Source organism: Eulemur rufifrons, chromosome 6 (assembly GCF_041146395.1).
Source record: "Eulemur rufifrons isolate Redbay chromosome 6, OSU_ERuf_1, whole genome shotgun sequence".
NCBI lineage: Eukaryota > Metazoa > Chordata > Mammalia > Primates > Lemuridae > Eulemur > Eulemur rufifrons.
In genome coordinates, this window is record NC_090988.1 from 4,359,324 (window position 1) to 4,383,014 (window position 23,691).

Here is a 23,691-nt window from a genome sequence, read left to right on the forward strand (position 1 = left end):
ATGTTAATGAATGAGGAAATGGCAAAAGAAAGAAAAGTATTTTCTCAACAAGAACAAATATTCATCGAGCACCTACGATGTGGTGGGCACTGTGTTGGGGCTGAGTACTGAGTGGACAAGGCTGGCCACCGCCAGCTAGTCCGGAGATGAAGGCAGGCACGGCACCAGGAGCATGAGCGGGGGGACACTCGGAAGTGGGAGCCCCACTGTTTACAGATTCTGTCTCTGTGGACGTCTCTTTGCCCGGCGTCTCCTCCTGAAGACAGAGGTCTTGATCGCCTTCTGCTTTCCCTACGCTCTCAGCTCCCGTTTGTGTGTGTATTACTGGACTCTACCCTTGGAGAGTGATTTTGTCAGTATGGGGAAGGATCTGTATTTTTTTCTAGGTTCTCTAGGTAGTTCCAGTGATGAGCTGGGTCGGGAACACTGCCTCGGTGGACCTAGGTTAGAAAACTGCCAGGTGGTACCACGTCCACTCTGACAAGGCACAGTCTGTTTTCATGCTGGCTTAGTGACTGAATTCTGAGATGACTGTTACTATCTTATTCATCTCCCTTTCCCTGGTGTCAGCAGAAAGGGTGCACAACAAGTATTTGTTGTTGGATGAGGGAGCTCAATGATTCTCATGTATTTCTGAACACTGCTCTTAGGGATAAAATAGGGGCAGGGTGACGAGCAAGCAGAGCATCAGAGCAGATATGGCAGAAACCACCATCCCGCTGGGGTGACAGGAGCATTCGCTGAAGCCACTGGGACAGTCTGGTGCTGTGACAGAGCTGGTGTCTGGGCTCCAGCTGCAAGACCTGCTCTAGCTTTTTGGGGGAGCATCCATTTATCCCATTTTCTTAAGCTCACTGTCTCACTTCCGAGTAGCAAATATGAGGGATAAAAAGCATCTCAGTGGGACTTGCAGGAAGATATCCAGGATTCTCAGACATGCCTTTATGTTCTTAAAAGCAAAACCTTTGTGCTCCCTGAAATGTTACTTCTTTAATGGGGCTACTGGTTTTGTTTTTTTTTTTAAATTGCCCCACTGCCTATTTTTCAGAAATGCCTGTAGTAAAGCCACATTTTCAGAGACTACGAATGAAATAACTGACGATGGAGTAAATCTTCCCTAATTTGAAGACAGTAAAAAGCAAAATAAAAAAATATTCTGAAATTCTTTTCCAAATGGTTTCACCTTTTAAAGGTTTTACCCTGTACTTTTAAGCACATGCATGTGCTCCTGCCAGGGAGGGCGTGGGGTGCAGGAGGAAGACGCTGGGGCTGGAAAGCGCAGCCTGTGAGCAAGGCCTGAAGACCTGTGGCTTCTTCTTCCTGGTTCAAATTCTAAAACCAGCGAAGTTCTACCGCCATCTCGTGGCCCTTGAAGATGCTCACAAGAGGCATGATCTGCTCAGATTACATAAACAAACAAAATCCACACAGAGATGCTTACCTGGAAAAAGATTAGAAAAAAAATAATCTTGTTTTTTTATTCAAAAGGATCACATGTTTCACATCAATTTGGTTTCAAAAAGACCTCAGGTCTTAAACCTAAGGGTACCATGACATTTACTTTGCCATCTGTGTGACAGTTTTACGTCGAAAAAGCCTCAACATAAAAAATTACCTTCAAAACCCACTGGAACATTCTCACATAAACTAGAATATTGTACACACAATAAAGTCCTTTCTTCAATATTCAGTCTTTTCAATTTCATCCATGTCTTCAGGGTCAAGCTGCTTAATACTGCTGTCTAAAAGAACAAAAGACAATGGAACCAGTCTTACCCTAGGGCCTAAATGCAACTTCATTCCATCCAACTCTGAATTTCTGAAGACACTGACACCTTGTATGGAAACCCTTGTGACAGGTAAACAGAAAGGATGGTGCCAAAATATCCAACTAACACTAACTAAAGCAGTGTCAAGGGCACCAGACTGAAGAACATACATATCCAGACACCCTGGGGCAGAAAAGGGCCTGGGGAAGATACTCTTCCCTACAGTCACCACAGCAACAGTGGCCGTGACGCTACCTCCCCAGTTAGCCTGATGCAGGGGCACTTAACCTGCTTCCCTAGGGGTGGCTGGATATGCTAGGTCAGTCTGTAAACTTCTAAAACTTCTATTCCATGTATGTGCCTATGGGCATTTCCCTGGGGAGAGTGCCCACTGCTTCCCACAGAGGGCAAGGACCACCGTCCTAGAAGGTTAAACACGTCCTCCTCCCCTGCTCCCCGGGCATATCCAGGGGCTTCGGGGCATGGGGTAATTTGAGGAGTGGACATCCCAGTCACGGGACCCTTTGTGTTTCCGGCAGTGCGATCTGCCAGTCCAGAGTTGCAACAGGCCAACGTCAGGGCCCAGCTTGTGCAGAGGGGGCTGGAAGAAAGGCAGCAGACCTCAGAATTTAGGACTATTCTGTCTGGGAGGGGGGATCAAGAGGAGGGAAAAGTGTAAATAAAAGACGAAGCTGGGGACAGAAGCTAATCTTATAGGACTTCATTACTTTGCTTAGGGTACTTCCTTATAGAATGTGAAAATCTGCTCCAGATTCCAGAATAAGCTGTAACATATAAATCTGAGCTCATATTAATTCCACTTGATTTTTAAATTTTTCTTTAACTGCCATATAAGAGTTAAATAATCACCTGTCTCATACTACAACTCTGGTCCTGTGAATTAGAAGCTGTCCACACCCTGGCTTCTGCCTCCACTCTAATGAGCCCCTGGACTCAAGCTCCCATACACACACCATCGCCGTCAGCATCAGGCCCACAGTGCATACTGCCAGAGCGGTGCTACTTACTAAAGTGGTCCTGGATCTTCATGAGCAGGGGCAGCTTATCCACTTCGATCATGTTGAAGGCGAGGCCTTTCTTCCCAAAGCGTCCTGTCCGCCCTATGCGGTGGAGGTAGGTCTCATAGTCTGGCTCCTGTGCTTGGTTTACAGGGAGATCAAAGTTCACAACAATGGTCACCTGCTTCACATCAATCCCTAGAAGAGGAAAAACATTGTAGGGTCCTGCAACATTTTTCTTAAGACATGGCCATTCAAGAACCACATTTGCTGAGGGAACTGTCATTAAGAGAGACAATTTATAAATCAAACCTGAGTTTATGTAATCGAAACAGGTGTGTGGATCAGGCAGTTTACCAGCATGCTGTGATGTCTAGAGAAGAATGTCAATACAGGCTAATTCTACAGAGGTCTAAATATGTACAAAGCAGGTGCGTGTGCGTGTGCGTGTGCGTGTGCGTGTGTGTGGTGGAGAGGTGTTTGCACCAAGCCCACAGAGCTAGGTCCCCACAGGCCCTTAGTTTTGTGTCCCCTCAGCTGTCACAGGGCCCTGGCTCTATGCCATTCCAAGCCTGCTGTTCCAGTCAGGTCTTTATTATTCCTTCCTGTGCTTCAACGGTTGTAACAATTTCCAGACCGGCTTTCCCTCTCCCTCTTCTCCCACTTCTCACATCTCTCCACAGTGGTCAGCACAGCCACGCCCAGGATACTTGTGTTCAGAACCCATTGCCCGACTCATGTAGGATGAAGTACGAGCAATTCAATACCGTACGTCACATAAAGTCTCATCTCTTTCTCTCCTGACTCACAAATACAGCACTCCCATCCTACAGTCTGGCCATTTCCCAAACAAACTGTAATTACCAATTCAACAGAACTGCCACTCTCCCTTCGGAACCCTTCAAATCTAATGTTGCCTAGGAAGACCTCTGGGAGCCTTAGTGCCTCTCCTTACCCAACAAGAACAAGCTGTCTGGGACATGGTCCTTGTCCTGTCTGCACTGTGCCTTGACTCTGGAGCTCTTTGTGCCCTCTTTCCTGTAGGGTCTAGAGGTGTGCTGCCCAATATGGTAACCATTAGCCACATGTAGCTACTTAAATTTAGTTAAAATTAAAAATTCTGTTCCTCAGTCGCACTAGCCACATTTCAAGTGTTTTGAGAGCTGTCTACGGCTAGTGGCTACCAGTGAGATAGGACAGAATAGAACATTTCCCTCACTGCAGAAAGTTCTGTTGGGTCCTGCCAGTCTAGAGGGGCAAGAGAATAGGTGGTGAGCTCCGGAGGGCAGGGACCTCACTCTTTCCCAGGACGCTCTTCCCTAGTGTAGTGCTCAGCACTCACTTCCAACGTCACAGCCTCTCAGTTTATTTGCTGAACTAAGAATGAACTAGGAAACGTTGTTTGAGTATAGGAGTCTAAGCATATAAGCAAGGATATAGAGGAGGGACGAAGAAAGTAGGAAGGCCCTTGTCTTGAAAAAAATAAAGGTGTTTTTTTTTTTTTTCCTAGTAGACCTTAGAGATGCTCAACATTAGTAGGGAAATGCAAATTAAAATTACAATGAGACACTACTGAGTATCTACTAGACCAGTTAAAACTAGAAAGAGTGACAACACCAACTGCTAGCCGGAACGCAGAACAGCTGGATTTCTCCTACACTGCTGGTGGGAAAGCAAAACAGTACGGCCACTATGGAAAAAGTTTTGTAGTTTCTTATAATGCTAAATATACACTTATAATATGATCCAACAATTCCATTCCTAGGTATTTACCCAAGAAAAATAAAATCATGTATCTACATAAAGGCCTACACATGAATTTTTATTATAGCTTTATTTAGAACAGTTCCAAACTGAAAGCAATCCAAATGCCCATCAGCTGGGGAATGGATGAACTATCAATGGAACATTACTAGCAATAAAAAGGAACAAACTACTGACACACGTAGCGGCACTAATGAAACTCAAAAGCACTCTGAGGTACAACAGGAAGTCACACATGAAGGCTGCCTACTGTGGAAGTTATGTGGCATTCCAGAGGACACAAAAACATACTGGCAGTAGTTGCCAGAGGCCATGGGATGTGTGGGGGGAAGACTGACTGACTTCAAAGGAAAACAAGGAGACTGGGGAGGAGGAGATGTGCTGTGTTCTGGTGACAGTGATGGTTACATAACTGTGTATGTTTGTCAAAACTCACCAACTGTACACTTAAAAGAGAGTGAATTTGGTCAGATGTAAATTATACCTAAACCCCCGACTTTAAATACACGTACCTCGAGCACAAACATTGGTCGTGATAAGAACCTTCTCTTTTCCATCCCGAAACCTCTGGATGATGGAAGCTCGCTGCTCCACGGTCAGCTCCCCACTCAATAAAGACACCTGGTGGCCGTCCTGCATCATCTCCACGGTCAACCACTTGGCGTTTCGACGAGTCTGCATGAAAAAGCGAAGCCCACCCACGGCACCCCACGCTAAAGCGCCTGCCCGCTGTGCTCGCACTGTGTTTACGATGTGCATGCGAGCAGGGTAAGGGGGAGGGGGAGGGCTGCAGAGGAGTTTTGTTCACCTCCCCCTCGGTCCTCGGGGGCCTCAGAATGTGGCATGGAATTTTCCCCCTGCTTATGCTTCCAGGGCCACATCCTCTCAGCCAGCCAGAGCCTTGGCTTTCTCAGCACGAAACGGAGACAAACATGCTCACGTACCTCACGTGGCACTACAGTGACAAAATGATATAATGCAAAAGTGACAGCAACAGACACACCAGAGGGCTTCCTACGTGCCAGGGCATCTGGCTGGAATCTTCACATGCACTATGGTCCTGTGCTTCCACAGCAATTTAACGAAGTAGCTACCTAATTTTATTTAAAAAATTAAAAGACAGACAACCCTCCCCCAAAAGCTTAAAAATGTTAAGTAACTTGGCCAAGGTTCCATGGTCAGCCAGTGGCAGAGCTGTGCTTTCTCTTATTCTACACTAATGTTTTCTAGCACTGTTCGCGTGCCAGACAGGTGCTGGTCTGGAGCAGTGGATAAGGCAGTGAGGGAGATGGATGAGACCCTGCTCTCGTGAAGCTTAGAATGTTCACATGGTAATGAGAAAATAAAACAATACACATGCCCGGGGCGTGGTGGCTCACCCCTGTAATCCTAGCACTCTGGGAGGCAGAGGCAGGAGGATCGCTTGAGGTCAGGAGTTCGAGGCCAGGCTGAGCAAGAGCAAGACCCTGTCTCTACTAAAAATAGAAATTATTTGGACAGCTAAAAATACATATAGAAAAACATTAGCCAGGCATGGTGGCGCATGCCTGTAGTCCCAGCTACTCAGGAGGCTGAGGCAGTAAGACTGATTGAGCCCAGGAGTTTTAGGTTGCTGTGAGCTAGACTGACGCCACGGCACTCTAGCCTGGGCAACAGAGTGAGACTCTGCCTCAAAAAAAAACAAAAACAAAAACACAAAACAATACACGAACATGAAACATGTCAGACAGCAAAAAACAAATATGAAAATTAAAATAGAGTAGTATTAATAGCAAGTAACACCTTTAACCTGATAAAGGGTACCTGTAAAAACTACAGTAAACATGAATCTAAATGCAGAAGCATTAGAAGCAATCTCTCCAAAATGAGAAGGCCCGCTGCTTAATATCATAGTGAAGATCCTACTTCACTACTGAATCTTTCTAAGTTTCACACATAAAATACAGATAATTTCTATTCTGAGTGGCTCTGAAGATTAAACTAGATAATACACAAAAAGTGCTGAACATGGTACCTGGCCAGGAGGCACTTACTGATATTATCGCCCCCCGACTCCACCTGTAGGGAAATGTGGGCAACGAAGGATGAAGACAAAGCCACAGTTTACCTGGCAGAAGATGATGGCCTGACCAATAGTGATGCCACCGTAAATGTTGCACAGAGCTTGGTATTTGTCTTTCCTGTTCTCGCACAGCACATAATACTGCCGGATGTTGTTCAGAGTCAGCTCCTCTTTGCGTAACTTGATGACATTAGGGTCAGGAATGATTCGCTCGGCAAACTGCCACACAGAGTCGCCAAAGGTTGCTGAAAAGAGGAGCATCTGGCATTCGGAGGGGAGAGCTCTGTAAGAGAGAAGGGAAGGCCATCACTGGCTGCCATCTCGTCACTCTCTTTTAAGCACTTCATGCCACTGCCATCAGCTGCTACACCTCCGCGCGAGGAGCCGAGTATCCTGCCCCTCCTTGCCACCAAAAATTTGGAAACATACAAAAACGGAACGTGGAGCTCAGAGGAAAGTTTGGGACATATTCTGGAGGGTCTGAGGTTTCTCGTGCCAGTTTCCTCCTTAGGGGAGGCAGACTCACGCAGCCAGGGGGGAGTCTAGGTGCTCTTCACGGTTACAATCCCACACACAGGTAAACGGGGAGGAGGGAAACAGTCGTTCCATGGCAGGTGTTATGTATCTTGGGAGGGGAAGAACAACAGGCACAACTAACTTTATTTAGAATGAGAAGAACCTAGATATTAATAAAAGGGGAGCAAAATGGGAAAGTGTATTAACTACAATGTACACTGAACCCATAATGAATACAAGGCTAATTTACATCTAGTTCAAAAACAGGTGAAATCAGTATGTGGAGGTTGTAAGGCCAGAGGTTAATCCTGGGGAAAAGAGAGAGGCCAGTGATAGGAAAGGGGCCTTAAGGGAATGCTGGGTGTTGGTAAGTAAAGTTCTATTACTCAGTCTGGGCTGTTGTTACATAAACGTGGCCTTTGGTGAGATAATTCACTCAGTGCATACTTACGTTATTCATGTATTCCTCTCTATATATTTCATACATCAATAAAAGATAAATTTTTAAAACAAAATAAATAAGAGAGACCAGAGGGAAATCAGCTCTTCTGAGAAGAAGACAGAGCACTTTGAAGAATAAACTGTTAGTGCTAAAAGGGAGTGAGAGAGATCATAGAAAGCAGTAATTCCCAAACATTATTTTAAGCCAGAGGCCTCGATCATCCCAGGAGCTTTTAAAAACAACAATCTGACAGACTTCTGGTCAACTATGGCAGACTGTGTGCTACCACTTCACTGTCCATATCCCACTAATATGACCCAAAGAGATATCAATCCACAAAAACATGCAGAATAGGCGAGGAGAAACTGGTGGACAAGATATTTTAATACACCTTTAGAAGATGGAAAGGGGTGGTAAGTGAGAAGGTAGATGAAGCTACAACACGAGAATCACTAAGAGGTCTAGGACCCGCAAGCTCCAGGGACCAGAGAACTAGGGAAAAGAACTGAAAATGGGGTACATGTTAAGAGACACTAGGAAAATTCTGCGTTTGTATGCTGGGGCCTCTTGGCCATCTGCTGTGTCACAATCCTGCATCTGGAGAAAGCTGGCATGAGGACTGGTATCCTAAGGCCTGGGCCATCTCTTTCTACAGAGAAAGTTTATATAAATTATACAAGGAGAAGAAACTATAGGCTGTTCTGTAGAACACACTGGATTTGGAAGACTTAATATTAACAAAAAGTAAAATATCTCATTAATATTTTTATAACATTTGTTGAAATGATATTTTAATATAATGGGTAAATTATATATTAATTTCATCTGTTTTGTTAAAAAGTATTAGAATATTGAAAATTACACACGTGGCTTGCATTATATTTCTATTGGACATCACTGGTTTAACCTTTTTTAAGCAAAGGGAAGGAAAACTGAACAATGGAGGACTGAACAGCCAACATAAACACTCTATATAATTATTAATATTCCCTTGAGTAGAAAATGAAAGATCTTTTGATGCCTATAGTATTACAAAAAGAAAATAAAAGGAACTTTCTTACAAAGTTCCTTTTTTTCTTTGAGACAGAGTCTCACTCTGTTCCCCGGGCTAGAGTGCCGTGGCGTCAGCCTAGCTCACAGCAACCTCAAACTCCTGGGCTCAAGCGATCCTCCTGCCTCAGCCTCCCGAGTAGCTGGGACTACAGGCATGTGCCACCACTCCCGGCTAATTTTTTCTATATATTTTTAGTTGTCCAGCTAATTTCTTTTTATTTTTAGTAGAGATGGAGTCTTGCTCTGGTTCAGGCTGGTCTTGAACTCCTGAGCTCAAATGATCCACCCGCCTCAGCCTCCCAGAGTGCTAGGATTACAGGTATGAGCCACCGTGTGCCCAGCCACAAAGCTCTTCTTGATTACATCTTTCCTGGAGCTCTGAATCTTTCATCTGCTATTATATATAAACATAGCAACTTATTGGTAAGAGATGACAAGAAGGGAATCTCCCTTGATCTCTGTCCAAAATTATTTTAAAAAGGAAGACCAGTGAAAAATATTAATATATATAAGGAACAGTTGGATCCTCCTACTTTAGGCAGTTAAGCACGTGCAAGCAGAAGACTAGAGGTTTATTCTGTGCAGAAATTCCAGACTTGGGGATACCTGCTGGCCTCAACAGAAGGTAGGGGCAAAGCATATAGCCGAAAAGAGGGGATTTGAGTGAAAATATGCATATTGAACGGCAGACCCCTCTTAGTCCATTCCCCAACCCTGCTCCCAGAATGTCAGCAACCAAGGGTCTCTCCCCCAGGAAGGAGCTAAGAGACAATTCATAGTCCTCCAGATGAAAACATCACAAAGTGAAGCTTCCCAAGTTACAAGCCCCAGCCACGCACACAGAGCTGCCAATTAGAATTTTAGCTCCTCATCCTAGATTATGAAAAACTAGCCAAGTATCACCAGATATGAAGGGAAAAGGTCTGCTGTGAAAGACAGAGACTGTAGCAAACAAATAGAACCTGGATAATTAGCTTGGCCACACCACACACATGAACATGCATTATTGTATTGTCCGTCGATATCTCTAAGAAACTGAGTATGGTTACATTTCCTGGTTCAGAGGCTGCAAGCAAAATGCCCTGTGGGTGAGTAAGTAGGGAAATTTTGGTAACAGATATCTCACCTTTTTAGTGTATAGCTGATTCTATTGGATCTTACCAATGATCATGTTGTCAATAGTATGTTAAGCGATATGTTAAATCACAGCAATAATCAAAAAACTCCCCCTAGCTTTTAAATATTTTGATTTATAAAATGGAATTCCAAAATATCTTTTTGACTTTTATGAAGTTAAAATAAAACACAGAAAATATACAAGATTGTTCGTATCTTATCCAAATACAAACTAGCCTTCACTCAACTCTCTGCATATGCAGCAGACAGTACAAATGCAAATTCTGGCAAATTCCATCGTCTACAAACTTCTTATCAAAGAAAAGGAAAAGATCTTTCAGCTAAATGTCCTGTACACTTTGTAAATAACACTTCTAAAAAGGGGTATGATCTGCTTACCCCTTTTAAAAATGCTAGAAGTTTAAAAATGCTACATGTTTTAGACATAGTCTATATAACGAATTTAAAGATGCAAGAGATATTCAGCCTTTCATTATCAAAGTTTTTGTTTATTTTTCAGTTTCCTTAAAACTTACAGAAGCACTCAAAAAGATTTTTAGCTATATATTATAGAAATGGAGGGAGATGGCTTCCTTAGACATGTGCCTACAGTGTGGCCATCATTGTTGTTGGCCATTGAAAAGATTTAAAATGTTGGCCTGCCATAAAATCATATTTTCAAAATGTGGGACAAAAAAGAATGTCCTTCTCCAAATTGGAAATACATTGTGATGAGAATGGAGAAATGACTATAAAAAAGCATAAATAGGCCGGGCGCGGTGGCTCACGCCTGTAATCCTAGCACTCTGGGAGGCCGAGGTGGGCGGATCGTTTGAGCTCAGGAGTTCGAGACCAGCCTGAGCAAGAGCGAGACCCCATCTCTACTAAAAATAGAAAGAAATTATATGGACAGCTAAAAATATATATAGAAAAAATTAGCCGGGCATGGTGGTGCATGCCTGTAGTCCCAGCTACTCGGGAGGCTGAGACAGGAGGATCACTTGAGCTCAGGAGTTTGAGGTTGCTGTGAGCTAGGCTGACGCCACGGCACTCACTCTAGCCTGGGCAACAGAGTGAGACTCTGTCTCAAAAAAAAAAAAAAAAAAAAAAAAAAAAAAAAAAAAGCATAAATGACATGCTGTTTCTCCAAAACTGATTGATGACCTCTGAAAGGGCCATGAAGAATCAACAAAGAAAGAAAGAATGGACAGACTGCATCTGAGTTGTTTGGTGCTATGTACAGGGTGTGACAAAAACTCACAGAGCAAGAAAATGACTTTTTTTTCCCTTAAAAAAAAAAAAGAAATAAGATTGCTGCAGAACTCAAAAACCATCATCAAAAAAGGGAAGCCAAGTTGAACAGGACTTTCTCATTTGTTTACTGAATCTGTAACTTACTTGGAATCCATCTTTAATTTCACAAGTTTAATTCACCTCTGTGCTTTATAACCATTTTCCTTGCAAGAGAGAGGTTTAACTTACGATGTCTAATGTATTTCAGAGAGTTTAAAAATGCTAGATGTTTTACACATAGCTTATCTGATGAAATTTGCAAGAGGTGTGAATGACAGACAGCTGGTCTACCAAAACAAGCCTGTAGATATAGTGGACAGACATTTCTAGGGAGACAGAAACTAATTCTTACAAGTCTAAAAGATCTTAAATATTCTTACCACACACACACAAAAGGAAACTATGTGATGTAATAAATATGTTAATTAGCCTGATTATGATAATTATTTCACAATGTATACAAATATCAAAACATCATATTGTACACCTTGAATATACATGAATTTTGTCAATTGTACACCCCAGTAAAACTGAAAAAAACCACCATAGGTTTAAACTGCAAAAAATAAACAAAAACCTACTGTTGCTAGAAAGTCAAATCCTAAGTATTAAACAAATACTTTTGTGAAGAGGATATTTAGCTTGACCTCATCACCTTGGACTGATACCAATCAGTGTGGGCGTGATAAGAGCAGAGCTGTCAGTCAAAATGAACTTTACATTTGATTATATGCAGCTTTGCCATCAGAAGGCTACAGTCAGTTCAGAGAAGTATTATCGGAAAAGGACAGAAAACAAGTAAAAACATCCTACTGTACCATGAGACAGAAAGAAACATGTCTCTTTTTTCCATTAAATATAGGTAATATCCGTTTAATTAGTACTATTGTATATGTTTTCCTTGTAAAAAGACTTACATTTACATATTTTAAGACAATGCAATAGTCTTACCTACAAAATATAAACATCCAACAATGAGTTAAAAAAGAGTTAAAATAAGCTGCTATATCAGAGACTGAACATTATAAAATATTGTTATATTTTCTTATGCATTTTTAATTAGTTCTATTATTGCTAATAATTGCCACTGTTAACCAGTTCCAATGTTATTTTGTTTAAATAGTAACATTTATGTCACAGAAAAGTACAGAATATATAATTGAAATAAACATGTTTCCATTTTTTTATCCTAAAGTAATAACACACATGTATGATTATTTCTATTTTATACCATTATTTTTTTTGCCTGCTATGACTGCATCCCAGAGTGGTTCTCTAAAAAAGTTGGTCACTCTAGGAAAAGAGAAACTTAAGAAAATTTCCCAGAACTGCTAGGCACAGGTTTTGAGAATAAAAGGGCAAAATATGTATCCAGTACAATGAATGAAAAAAGACCTGAACCAAAGCATGTCACTGAAAAGTTTTAGAATACTATAAAGAAAGAAGACCCCCAAAAGCTTCTAGAGAAAAAAAAAATAAAAGGGTCACATACAAAAACTTGGAGATCAGATGACATTAAGCTTTTTAGCAACAACACTGGAAGTTGTGAATATTGATTAAACATTAAAGTTATTTTTTAAAATATGTTTTATTTTTGAGTAGTTTTAGCATTATAGAAAAATTGCACAGAAAGTACAGCGAGCTCTCATGTACCTCTTAATGCCTCCTCCAGTTCCTCCTATCTTTAATCTCTTGCATTTATTAAAGTTATTTTTAAAAACTTTTCTGTTTTCAACATTTCTCTAAATTTACAGGGAGAATGATTTTCAACATAGGATCCTTATCCAGGCAAACTATAAATCAAAAGATCAAATTTACAGGTACAACAAAAACATTTTCCAACATGTAGAGGCTGAAAAATGAATCTTCTATATATTCTTTTTAAAGAAGATATTAGAAAATATGCTCCAGCATATTGAGGAAGCCACCCAAGAAAAAGGACCCAGAAAATAAAACATTTAAAACTGTGTATGCTTCCATTCTTGTGATACCTCACTTTGGAGGATGGGCTCAAGCTCTATCCAGGAAAATATAACAGGTGCTAGAATAAGCACCACATGTACTCGTCATCAAATTGCACTAACTGATCAACACTAACGTGCTCACAGGGTAGTAATATTCTTTGGGGGTTGGGGGATTGGGGGTGGGTAAACTCACAACTAATGGACGTGGTCAGTGTTGTAGGCAAGAAAGGGCACACCTCAAATCATGGCTTGGGTGTGGCAGAGTCATAACATGTAACCAAAATGTTTGTACCCCCATAATATCCTGAAATAAAAAAAGAAAGCAAGACTGTGTATGAGCAAAAGGAAGGCCCATCATGGTAGCAGCACAGCAGGTCTAGATGGCAATCAGTCCAGACTGAAGTTGGAGAGAGGGAGCTTGGGATATTGCCAGAAAAAAAAAAAAAAAAAAAAATCAATGGATTTTTAAAAATTTATTTGACTATTTGGAGGTATCAGTGACATATTACACATTTGATGTAATAGCTAGGAAAAAATTAAAGATTCCTGCACAGTGATACTAACTAAATGGAAAAGAAAAAAAAGGCAACTGTTAATTCCAGGGGAAAAAGTTGTACAATAAGAACATACAGTCTGCCCCTCATATCTGTGGATTAAACAAATAGCAGATTGAAAATATTTGGAAAAAGATTGCATTTGTACTGAACATGTAGTTTTCTTATCATTATTCCCTAAACAATAAATACTATCTACATATCATTTATATTGTACTAGGTATTACAAGTAATCTAGAGATGATTTAAAGTATATAGGAGGATGTGCATAGGATATATGCAAAGACTGCACCATGTTATATAAGAGACTTGTGCACATGTTAATTTTGATATCCACAGAGGTCCTGGAACCTCCATAGATACTTAGGGATGACTGTAATTACAATAATACAGTGCTTGGCTCAGTAGTGAACTATACTTACGCTGTCTTATGATATCAATGTTGACTGTTAATGTAACCAAACTGATGATATAATCAGAGAGATGGTAAGAGGGGAGAGAAAAGGGAGCATGGTAGTAGCTCAAAAGAACTCAATTTCCACTTCCTGTAATGGGAAGTCAGTAGACAATGAAATAGCAGTATGAGAATATTATTTAAAAGTTTGAAGGTTAATATCAGAAAAGAGAGGTATTCTCTTGGGGTTGGAACAGGGGTGACTGTTTTTCACTATGAGTCTTTCAACGCTATTTGAATTTACCACTGAGTGTATAATACTTTATTTAAAAATAAGTGATACAGATTCCTAAACCCCCTCTCAGAAATTCTGATTCATTAAGTCTGAGATTGGGCCTGGTAATCTGTAGTTTGAAGCCCCTGCAGTGACCCTGGTAGAGAGGCCTTAGGAAAACCATACGATTTAGTCAGGATGAGGTCACCAGTCTCCTGATCCCAGGGTTCTGTGTTCGCTACTCTATTCCAATTATCCATTGTATTCTTAACAATAAACTTATCAGGTTTTAATAGTTCCTCTTTAGAATTTTGCTCAAAATATAAAACATTATTGGCAAACTTGGTGCAGACGCACTGTATAGATGCTACCTGTAAGCCTATGTTGCAAAAGTAAAGCAGCTGGGCAAGGTTACAAGCTGAAGATTCAAGTTGGAAAGTTGTTAAGAGTCTGAAGGCCCCTTGAGCTGGCGAAAATAACGAAAACCCAAATTTGTTTTAGAGGTGAAGGTGGTGAGGAATTAAGCAATAAAGATAATTAAGAGCAGCAGACAAATGGAATTCCTCATCTGCACAGAAGACTGAGGAAGAAAGGATGAATCTGACGATTACCTTTGAATGCGAATGCTCTGATCTGAGAATCCTTGGGTGTCAATCATCACGTCTGCTTCATCCAGGACAAACACATGAATCTTAGTCAGATCAATCAATTTTCGTTTGAAACACCAATCTAGGACAGTTCCAGGAGTGCCAATTATAATCTGCTTGGTGATGTCAGCGCCTCTAGGAACTAGGGAGAAAATGGATTTAAGTGCTCCTTCAGATGCAAAAGCCTCCAACAGGCCAGAATTCAGGGCAAAGTAACTATAAAACTTACAACTTATAAAACTTGTAAGCAAAATATAGCTGTAATGATTTTCCAAGTGCATTGTGGTTTTTGATTTTGCAAGATTCTTAGGATAAATTTTCGAGTTTCTAGGTTTATGCTAGTAATAGTCCTGCATATTTGATTCTGCCTCACAGTCATTTAAAAGGCCACACTGCAGCAATTCCAACTATCCTACAGAAATACTGGCACAGCCGTGAAAAACCACAAACCTTCCCCAAATAGAAAACAACCAAAATATCCATCAATAGGCTACATTAAATAAATTATGGAATATTATGCAGTTAGTCAAAAGAATGAACAATATGAAAAAAGTGGTTCCATTTTTGTGAATGCTCAATGAAAACAAATACATGTATGTACATTTGTTGTGCTTGTATGAGCTAAAAAAAAAAAAGGAAGCAAAAAACAAAGGCTTGCATGTAACAATACTGTAGTGATTTTTGGGAATAGGTGTTTGGAGGGCAAGGAAGAACAACTTTCACTTTTACCTTCTAATCATCTGTCTTTTAAAGTTTCTTTTCACTATGAGCATGTAATGCTTTAATAAAAAAATAACAAAAATAAAAGCTGTTCTGCAAAAAACCACCAAGTCTTAAAGTAAAGGATATACAAAGGGATCATCTTGCAGGATGTGGAAATGATGTAGCTAATGTTTACTGGGCTCTCATTATGAGCCAGGTGTGCACAACACTTTATCTATATCATCTCATTTAATCCTCATAAAAACCCTATGATACAGGTGCTATTATTTCCCCCATTTCAGAGATGAGAAAGCAGAGAAGTTATATAACACGCTTGTTAGTGGTGAAACCAGGATTTAAAAAATCAGTGAGGATTGGCTTACTGGTACATACTTCGATTCCCTCGGATGGCATACATCACTTGAACGTCCACACAGAACTTTCCCATCCGCTCTACCACACGGCCAGTTTGCAGAGCCAACTCATAAGTAGGAGCCAGGCAGAGGCACTGTCAGATAGAGAATTAGAGGGAGAAGAAAGGTTCATATGAGCCATCTTTCAAATTTTAACTACAATCAAAATTTGTACAGGGAGAGGCACAGAAGTGAAATGGGAGGTTTTGGTTGAATAAAATATTTTAAACTGAACACAATTTAACAGTTGATAGATTTGGGGTGAATGATGAGTATTGGGGGAGGGGCTGAGGAATGCAGAAATAGCTATCTTTTATATAGTCCTCCCTCAAGGGTTATTTAGAAACACAAATTACTGGTCACCCTCTCTTTTGGTGGGAGAAGAGCAGGATGCAGGGAGGCTGAGGATTATTAATAGTGAGAGAGGGAATGCAAGACAAATTACAGCTCTAGCATGGTCCCTGTCACCTCCTGCCTGCTATTAAAAGTCAGCTTATTTCTAGAACACTCCTTGCTTGATCCAATCCATCTGTATTACCTGTATTTTATAGATAGATGGATATATAGATCCTGCCAGGGTAATAGTCCCCCCAAACTCTCTCATTTGTTAGTCCATACTCCCTACAAATGGTGGTTGTTGATGAATAAAAATGTTGATGGAAGAAACTGGTGAGATCTAATACATTTATATGCTTCTATTAGGGGTCTGTGATAGAGAAGGAAACATAGCCAATGTGCTAAAAATAGTTTCCACATAAGATTTCTCAATATGTAGTCAAGCACAGCTTATCCTGAAGAATTGTTATTGAAAATATCAAACCCCAAATACAAATTGCACTGAACTTGTCTAAAATGCACAAGATTTCCTATGCCTGGCTTTTTAGTCACCGGCATCTGTGGCTTATCTGGCTGGTCAGAGTATAACCTTGCTGAGGGGCCCTTGTGCTCCCACATCATTTAGTGCTAATGGATCCTCAGCCTTTCCAGTGAGTCAGGAGAGGTGACCATACTTTTCATGAGTGGAAACTACGGTAGGAGAAGGGTGAGCTGGATGCCAGGGCCAGTCCTTGTTCAGCCCCTCTGAGTGTGTGACCTCAGGAAAGATACTTCCCTCTCCAAGTATCAGCTTCCTTCCTCTGCTAAATCAGTGAGGTGGACTGGATGATCTTCTGGTCCTACAGTTATACGGCTATCATTATTGCATGCTTATTTTATGCCAAGCATAGTGCTAAAAATGTACATTGTTTCATTAAATCCACATGATGACCCCATGAGGCATTCATTCATTCATTGTGTTTGTTCAATGTTTAATGGAGTGGTTTCTACAGGCCAGGCACTGTGCTCAATGTTAGGATTCGAGGGTGCACAGATCTACTATGACCCATGCCTTTACAGATGTTATCTTTACTTTACAGACAAAAATTAACAGACTCAGAGAGATTTACTAACTTGCCTAAGACATTCAGCTAGTAAGCGGAGACATTGGCATTGAAACCAGTCACACTATAAAGCCTGGGCTATAACTGTCCTATACCGCTGCCCAATGCTCTATGATTTCATGAAAGAATGTCTATTCTAAATATTGTCGTATCACTGTAGCAATCATATCATTGCAGCCATATCACCTATCACTATAACAGCATTGGCATTGCAAGCATTCCCACTTCTCCTTCAGGCTTTCCTTACCTGTGGGAACAATTCCAAGACATTAACTCTGCTTAACATTGCCAAGACAAAGGCAGCTGTTTTTCCTGTTCCAGACTGGCTCTGTGCTATGAGGTTCTGGGGTCTGCAGAAAAGAGGAGACCACTGGGCATAAAATGAATACAAGAGCCTGGACGTAAATCGAAAATAAGAGACTAAAAATAATCAAATTAGAATACCACTACCCTGGAAACTCACGGATGTGCCAGCATCATAGGGAGAGCCATCTCTTGGATTTTGGATGGCCTATTAAATCCCATTGCATAGATTCCTTTTAGTAACTCTTCCTTTCTGTCAAAAAACAAAACAAATCAAACAAAGCCTATGGTTGGTCAGTAGTCTCAGAAACACATACTTGAAAGGTGCATTTCTAAATTAAGCCATTTTGCAACTGAGCTGTAAAAGTAATATTGACAAATGTTTCAGACACAACAACAAAAAACTGTAGGCCAATATCTTTGATGAACATAGATGCAAAATCCTCAACAAAATACTAACAAACCAAATTCAAGAACACATTAAAAAGATTATTTATCATGATCAAGTGGGATTCATCCCAGGGAATCAAGGATGGTTCAACACACATAAATCCATCAATGTGATACAACATATCAACAGAACAAAGGACAAAAACCATATAATCATTTCAATTGATGCTGAAAAAGCATTTGATAAAATTCAACATTTCTTCAGGACAAAAACTCTTAAAAAATAGGATACAGAAGGAACATATCACAACATGATAAAAGCCATATATGACCAACCCACAGCTAGTATCATACTGAATGGAGGCAAACTGAAAGCCTTTCCTTTAAGATCTGGAACAATACAAGGATGTTCAATTTCACCACTGTTATTCAACATAGTAGTAGAAGTTTTAGCTAGAGCAATCAGACAAGAGAAAAATAAAGGGCAACAAAACTGGAAAGGAAGAAGTCAAATTATCCTCGTTTGCAGATGATACAATCTTTTACCTAGAGAAACCTAAAGACACCATAACAAAACCTAGAACTGATAAACAAATTCAGTGAAGAGGCAGGATACAAAATAAACATACAAAAATCAGTAGCATTCCTATATGTCAACAGCAAACAATCTGAAAAGCAAACCAAGAAAGTAATACCACTTATAATGGCTACAAACAAAATAAAATACCTAGGAATAAACTTAACCAAGGAAGTGAAAGATTTCTACAATGAAAATTATAAAACATTGATGAAAGAAATTGAAGAGGACACAAACAATGGAAATAGACCATGCTCATTGATTGGAAGAATCAATATTGTTAAAATGTCCATACTATCCAAAGCAATGTACAGATTCAATGCAATCGCCATCAAAATACCAATGACATTCTTCACAGAAACAGAAAAAATAATCCTAAAATATACATCGAACCACAAAAGACCCAAAATAGCCAAAGCCATCCTGATCAAAAAGAACAAAACTGAAGGAATTACATTATCTTACTTCGAATTATACTACAGAGCTGTAGTAACCAAAACAGCATGATACTGATATAAAAACAGGCACATAGACCAATAAAACAGAATAGAGAACCCAGAAACAAGTTCACACATCTATAGTGAACTTATCTTGGACAAAGTCACCGAGAACATATAGTGGGGAAAAGACAGTCTCTTCAATAAATGGTACTGGGAAAACAGGATATGCATATGCAAAGAATGAAACTAGGCCCTTATCTATTGCCATATACTAAAATCAAATCAAAATGATTAAAGATTTAAAGCTAAGACCTGAAACTATGAAACTACTAAAAGAAAACATTGGGGAAATGCTTCAGGATATTGGTCTGGGCAAGGACTTCTTGAGTAATACCCCCAAAGCACAGGCAACCAAAGCAAAATTGGACAAATGGATCACATCAAGGTAAAAAGCTTCTGCACAGCAAAGCAAACAATCAACAAAGTGAAGAGACAACCCATAGAATGGGAGAAAATATTTGCAAACTACCCATCTGACAAGCGATTAATAACTACAATATATAAGGAGCTCTAACAACTCAATAGGAAAAAATCCAATAATCCGATTAAAAAATGAGCAAAAGATCTGAATAGACATTTCTCATAAGAAAACATACAAATGGCCCACATACAAATGCTCAACATCATTAGTCATCAGAGAAATGCAAATCAAAACTACAAGGAGATATCATCTCACCCCAGTTAAAAGGGCTTTTATTAAAAAGATAGGCAGTAATGAATGCTGATGAGAATGTGGAGAAGGGGAACCCTTGTACATTGTTGGTGGGAACGTAAATTAGTGTAACCACTATTGAGAACAGCGTGGAGGTTCCTCAAAAAACTAAAAATAGAACTACCATATAACCCAGCAATCCCACTGCTGGGTATATCCAAAAGAAAGGAAATCAGTGTATGGAAAAGATATCTGCACTCCCATGTTTACTGCAGCACTATTCACAGTAGCCAAGATTTGGAATAGATCTCAGTGCCCATCAATGGATGAATGGATAAAGAAATTGTGGTGCATATACACAATGGAATACTATATAGCCATAGAAAGAATGAAATCCTGCCATTTACAACAACATGGATGGAACTGGAGAACATTTTTTTTAAGTGAAATAAGCCAAGCACAGAAAGACAAATCTCACATGTTCTCACTCACGTGGGAGCTAAATATTAAAACAATTGATTTCATGGAGACAAAGAGTAGAACGATGGTTACCAGAGGCTGGGAAGGGTAGATGGGAATGGGGGATAAAGTGGGAATGGTTAATGGGTACAAAAATATAGACAGAATGAACAATATCTGATAGCACAACAAAGTGATTATAGTAAACAATAAGTTATGGTATACTTTAAAATAACCAAAAGAGTAGAACTGGAATGTTCCAAACACAAAGAAATGATAAATGCTTGGGGTGACAGATACCTCAATTACCCTGATTTGATTATTATGCATTGTATGCCTGTATCAAAACATCACACGTATCCTATAAATATACACAACTATTATGTATTCACAATTAACAAAGAAATTTAAAAAAAGAAAAATATATCATTTGTGCCTTAAGCCTCAAACATACACAATAAGCTATGCTATAAGCCTAGGCTAAGGACAGTGGTAAGGGCCTAAAGTTGAACTTTCCGTTGAACAAAGCAAAAAAAATAAAAAGGAAAAACTCTTCCGAAAAAAGGAATATATCAGTTTGCCAGGAGAGTTATATTTTCCACAAAAGCAAAAAACAAAGTGATACTTATTGTTTAGTTCTTTTTCATGAATGACACTGTTGTTTTTAACAGTGATTTTCAGAGAAGACAAAATTTTATTTAGGTGATTCTTTTATCAGTTCTCCCTAGGAGCAGAAGATACATGATTATCTTGTCCTTCTGGGGCAGTATTTTTATATCCATCTTTCCTGGGAGGTCTTAAGAAAAACATTAGAATAGGGATAAAGCAAATGGGCTGAACACTTCCATCTTTAATGACATGCAAATTTGGATGTGCTTAATTGTGAGATTAATTGGTAGAGGACTGGCAGACTGTTTTTAATCATAGGTAGGCATCTACTATTTAGAAAATATCTGTGACAGAGGAAGAGAAGAATAAAGTAACAGCAACAACAACAAAAAACCCCAAAATGTCTGAGCATCAGGATTTTGGATTTTTACCCTTTTCATAAGTCTGTATAAGTACCTTTTCTTTCTGTTATAATACATTTCCTTTGATAAATAGGGAATACAAATCCTTCAGGGGAAGTTATTCACTTTAATACCATTTGAAACAAAGCATAATTAGGAAAGTAAATGCTTGTAACTTATCTAAAGGGGTTGGGGGAGGACGTTTGGGTCATCAGTGCCCCTGTATCTGGGTTCTGGTATGGACAGTGGCAATCTGGCTGTGCCTGGCTTAACTATCCCCCTTACCACTGCAAGATTAAAACAGTTTACTATCGAAAATGTTCTCAGTTCTCTGAGCAAGTTGGGTATTCTGGTGCTGTTCTTTGAGCTATATTTTGATTGCAATGCAAAATGTACACACCTCATTTTCTTTTTTTAATTGTTATCCAGAAGTTGCTGGCACACACACCTCATTTTAATATTGAATATTAGAAAACAAAGGAGAGGGTTTTAATTACTAGCAGATGAGTGTGTTCTGTGCCGTGTCCCATACATACTAAAAGACTGAAAATACTCACAGCCGCAGCTCTTCAAACGTTTTCACTGAGTAAAGTGGGGAGCTGGGATCCTTCTGTAAAACTTCCACTCGGTGACTGGATTCTACCAAGGACTGACGGATTAACTTGTTTAAGAGTGAATTAGCTGCCAAATCCACTAGAAAAGCAAAAATAAAAAAGGGGACATCAAGCTTCCCAAATGACATCAAGTAAGTTCCGCACCCATTCAGTGGTTGCATATCAAGCAACTGCACCTATGCTCATCTTTCTTCTAAAAGAAGGTTCTAGAAATAACACAGCACTGAGAATTTCTTCTTCATGAGGATCTAGTTTCTTATGCTGGGTTGCAACAAAAACCTCTAACTTCAAGCAGCCCATCTCGGTGAGATCTAATTCCTCCCTGACAGCTGGAAATTCTTAACCCACTCCCTGCATATTCCAACTTCCTCTAAAGAAATATACCCACTCCTTAGTATTAATATTTCTTCTGATATTTGCTATTCATAAATAAAATAGAAGCAAAGACAGTCATTTTCCAAATGAGATATGATTCACTCACACTGTGAAAATGATGATAAACTGAAACAGTATGTACCCTCTTGGGTACATGCAAATGAATTTATCTCCTACCTACATCTTCTTCATCCTCTTCTTCCGTGTTATTAATAGAACCATCTAAAAGGATGGAAGAGAAACAATAAATATAAATGCTGAGCTGAAATAAAGCACACTATTCCATTTTTCCTTCCTGACTCTTCAGTGTGTACGGACAGGAAGAGTCATCTGCAGAGTGGATAAAATGATTGGGAAGGTAACTGAGGGTCTCGAAGGTTAAATTAACGGAGCCCAAGATATTTCACTTGGCAGGGGCATGATGGAAGCAATGCTTTTTAATTGATGCCGATCTGCTTTACCCTAACAGCACTCACCTACGTTTGGGACTGTAGTACTCTTAATACCCCGAAGGTTCTTCCGGGGGTAGATGGGGTTTGAAAACTATTGAAAGACACAAATTTCAACCAATATTAGGAAGCAAGCCATCAAGCAGCCCAATGCTCCCCTACCACAGAGGCTGGAAAGGATTCAGGGAAGACCACTCGAGTACCGTTTCCGTTGTGGTATTAATGGAGTCCTTTCAGGAATAGGTCTCCTATAGGAATTACCCTAAAATTGGAGACTTTCTGTAGTCTCTTTACATAAAGTTCCCCTTTATTAGGCCGCTAGTTTAAATGTGAGCAGTATTCGGGGCCCACAGCACCAACCAGGGGATGGCGGCTAGGAAAGTGCGACAGCAGACGTAAGAATCAAGCGAGGCAAGGCTTAATGGTCAATCTGGGAGAGTAGGAAACTGAGTCTAGCTGGGACTACCAGCTGCTTTCCCACCCTGTATTTCCAGGTGTCTTCATTTCACCCTTTCAAACCAAAGGTCTTGTCTCTCTGGGAATCTCCTTTTCCGTGGCCCTCTTCCAAACTCTTCCCACATCTCTCCACCACCACTGACACCCTCCTCCAAACGCTAGCTGGGCTCTCCCTCCCTCCCATCTCCGGCAGAGTTCCCTCTGGGACTCGGTGCTCAAGCCCCGCTCCTTCGCCCTCCCAGGCTCGGTGGCGGTTACGTGGCTGCTCAGTCGCTCGCTCCTCGCCGCCCCTGCGTCGCCTCCCCAAAGTAACGACGCCATAGCTGCGCTCGCGACCGCCACCCCCAGCACGTGCTTCCACCTCGCCGCACGGCAGCGCCGGCCCCGCCCAGTGGGCAATGGGTTCTGCAGCGGCGGGCTCCGCCCAGACCGCCCGGCGCGTCGCGCAGGCGCTGAGCTCAGAGGGGCCAGGGCCAGGGGCAGGC

The 23,691-nt window shown here is 40.5% G+C and overlaps 1 protein-coding gene across 1 annotated transcript; it reads right to left on the minus strand.

The window, feature by feature from the left end:
- Positions 1 to 1,522: 1,522 nt before the first annotated feature.
- On the minus strand, positions 1,523 to 23,527 carry DDX25 (DEAD-box helicase 25). Its single transcript, XM_069468654.1, has 12 exons — positions 23,465 to 23,527; positions 22,778 to 22,844; positions 22,479 to 22,523; positions 21,870 to 22,005; positions 17,885 to 17,977; positions 17,669 to 17,771; positions 15,963 to 16,077; positions 14,832 to 15,009; positions 6,660 to 6,897; positions 5,065 to 5,227; positions 2,798 to 2,986; positions 1,523 to 1,742 (listed from the first exon to the last, which is right to left on the minus strand). The coding sequence occupies exons 1-12, from the start codon at positions 23,525 to 23,527 to the stop codon at positions 1,681 to 1,683; spliced, it is 1,452 nt and encodes a 483-aa protein (XP_069324755.1). The 3' UTR covers positions 1,523 to 1,680.
- Between the last annotated feature and the right edge of the window lie 164 nt (positions 23,528 to 23,691).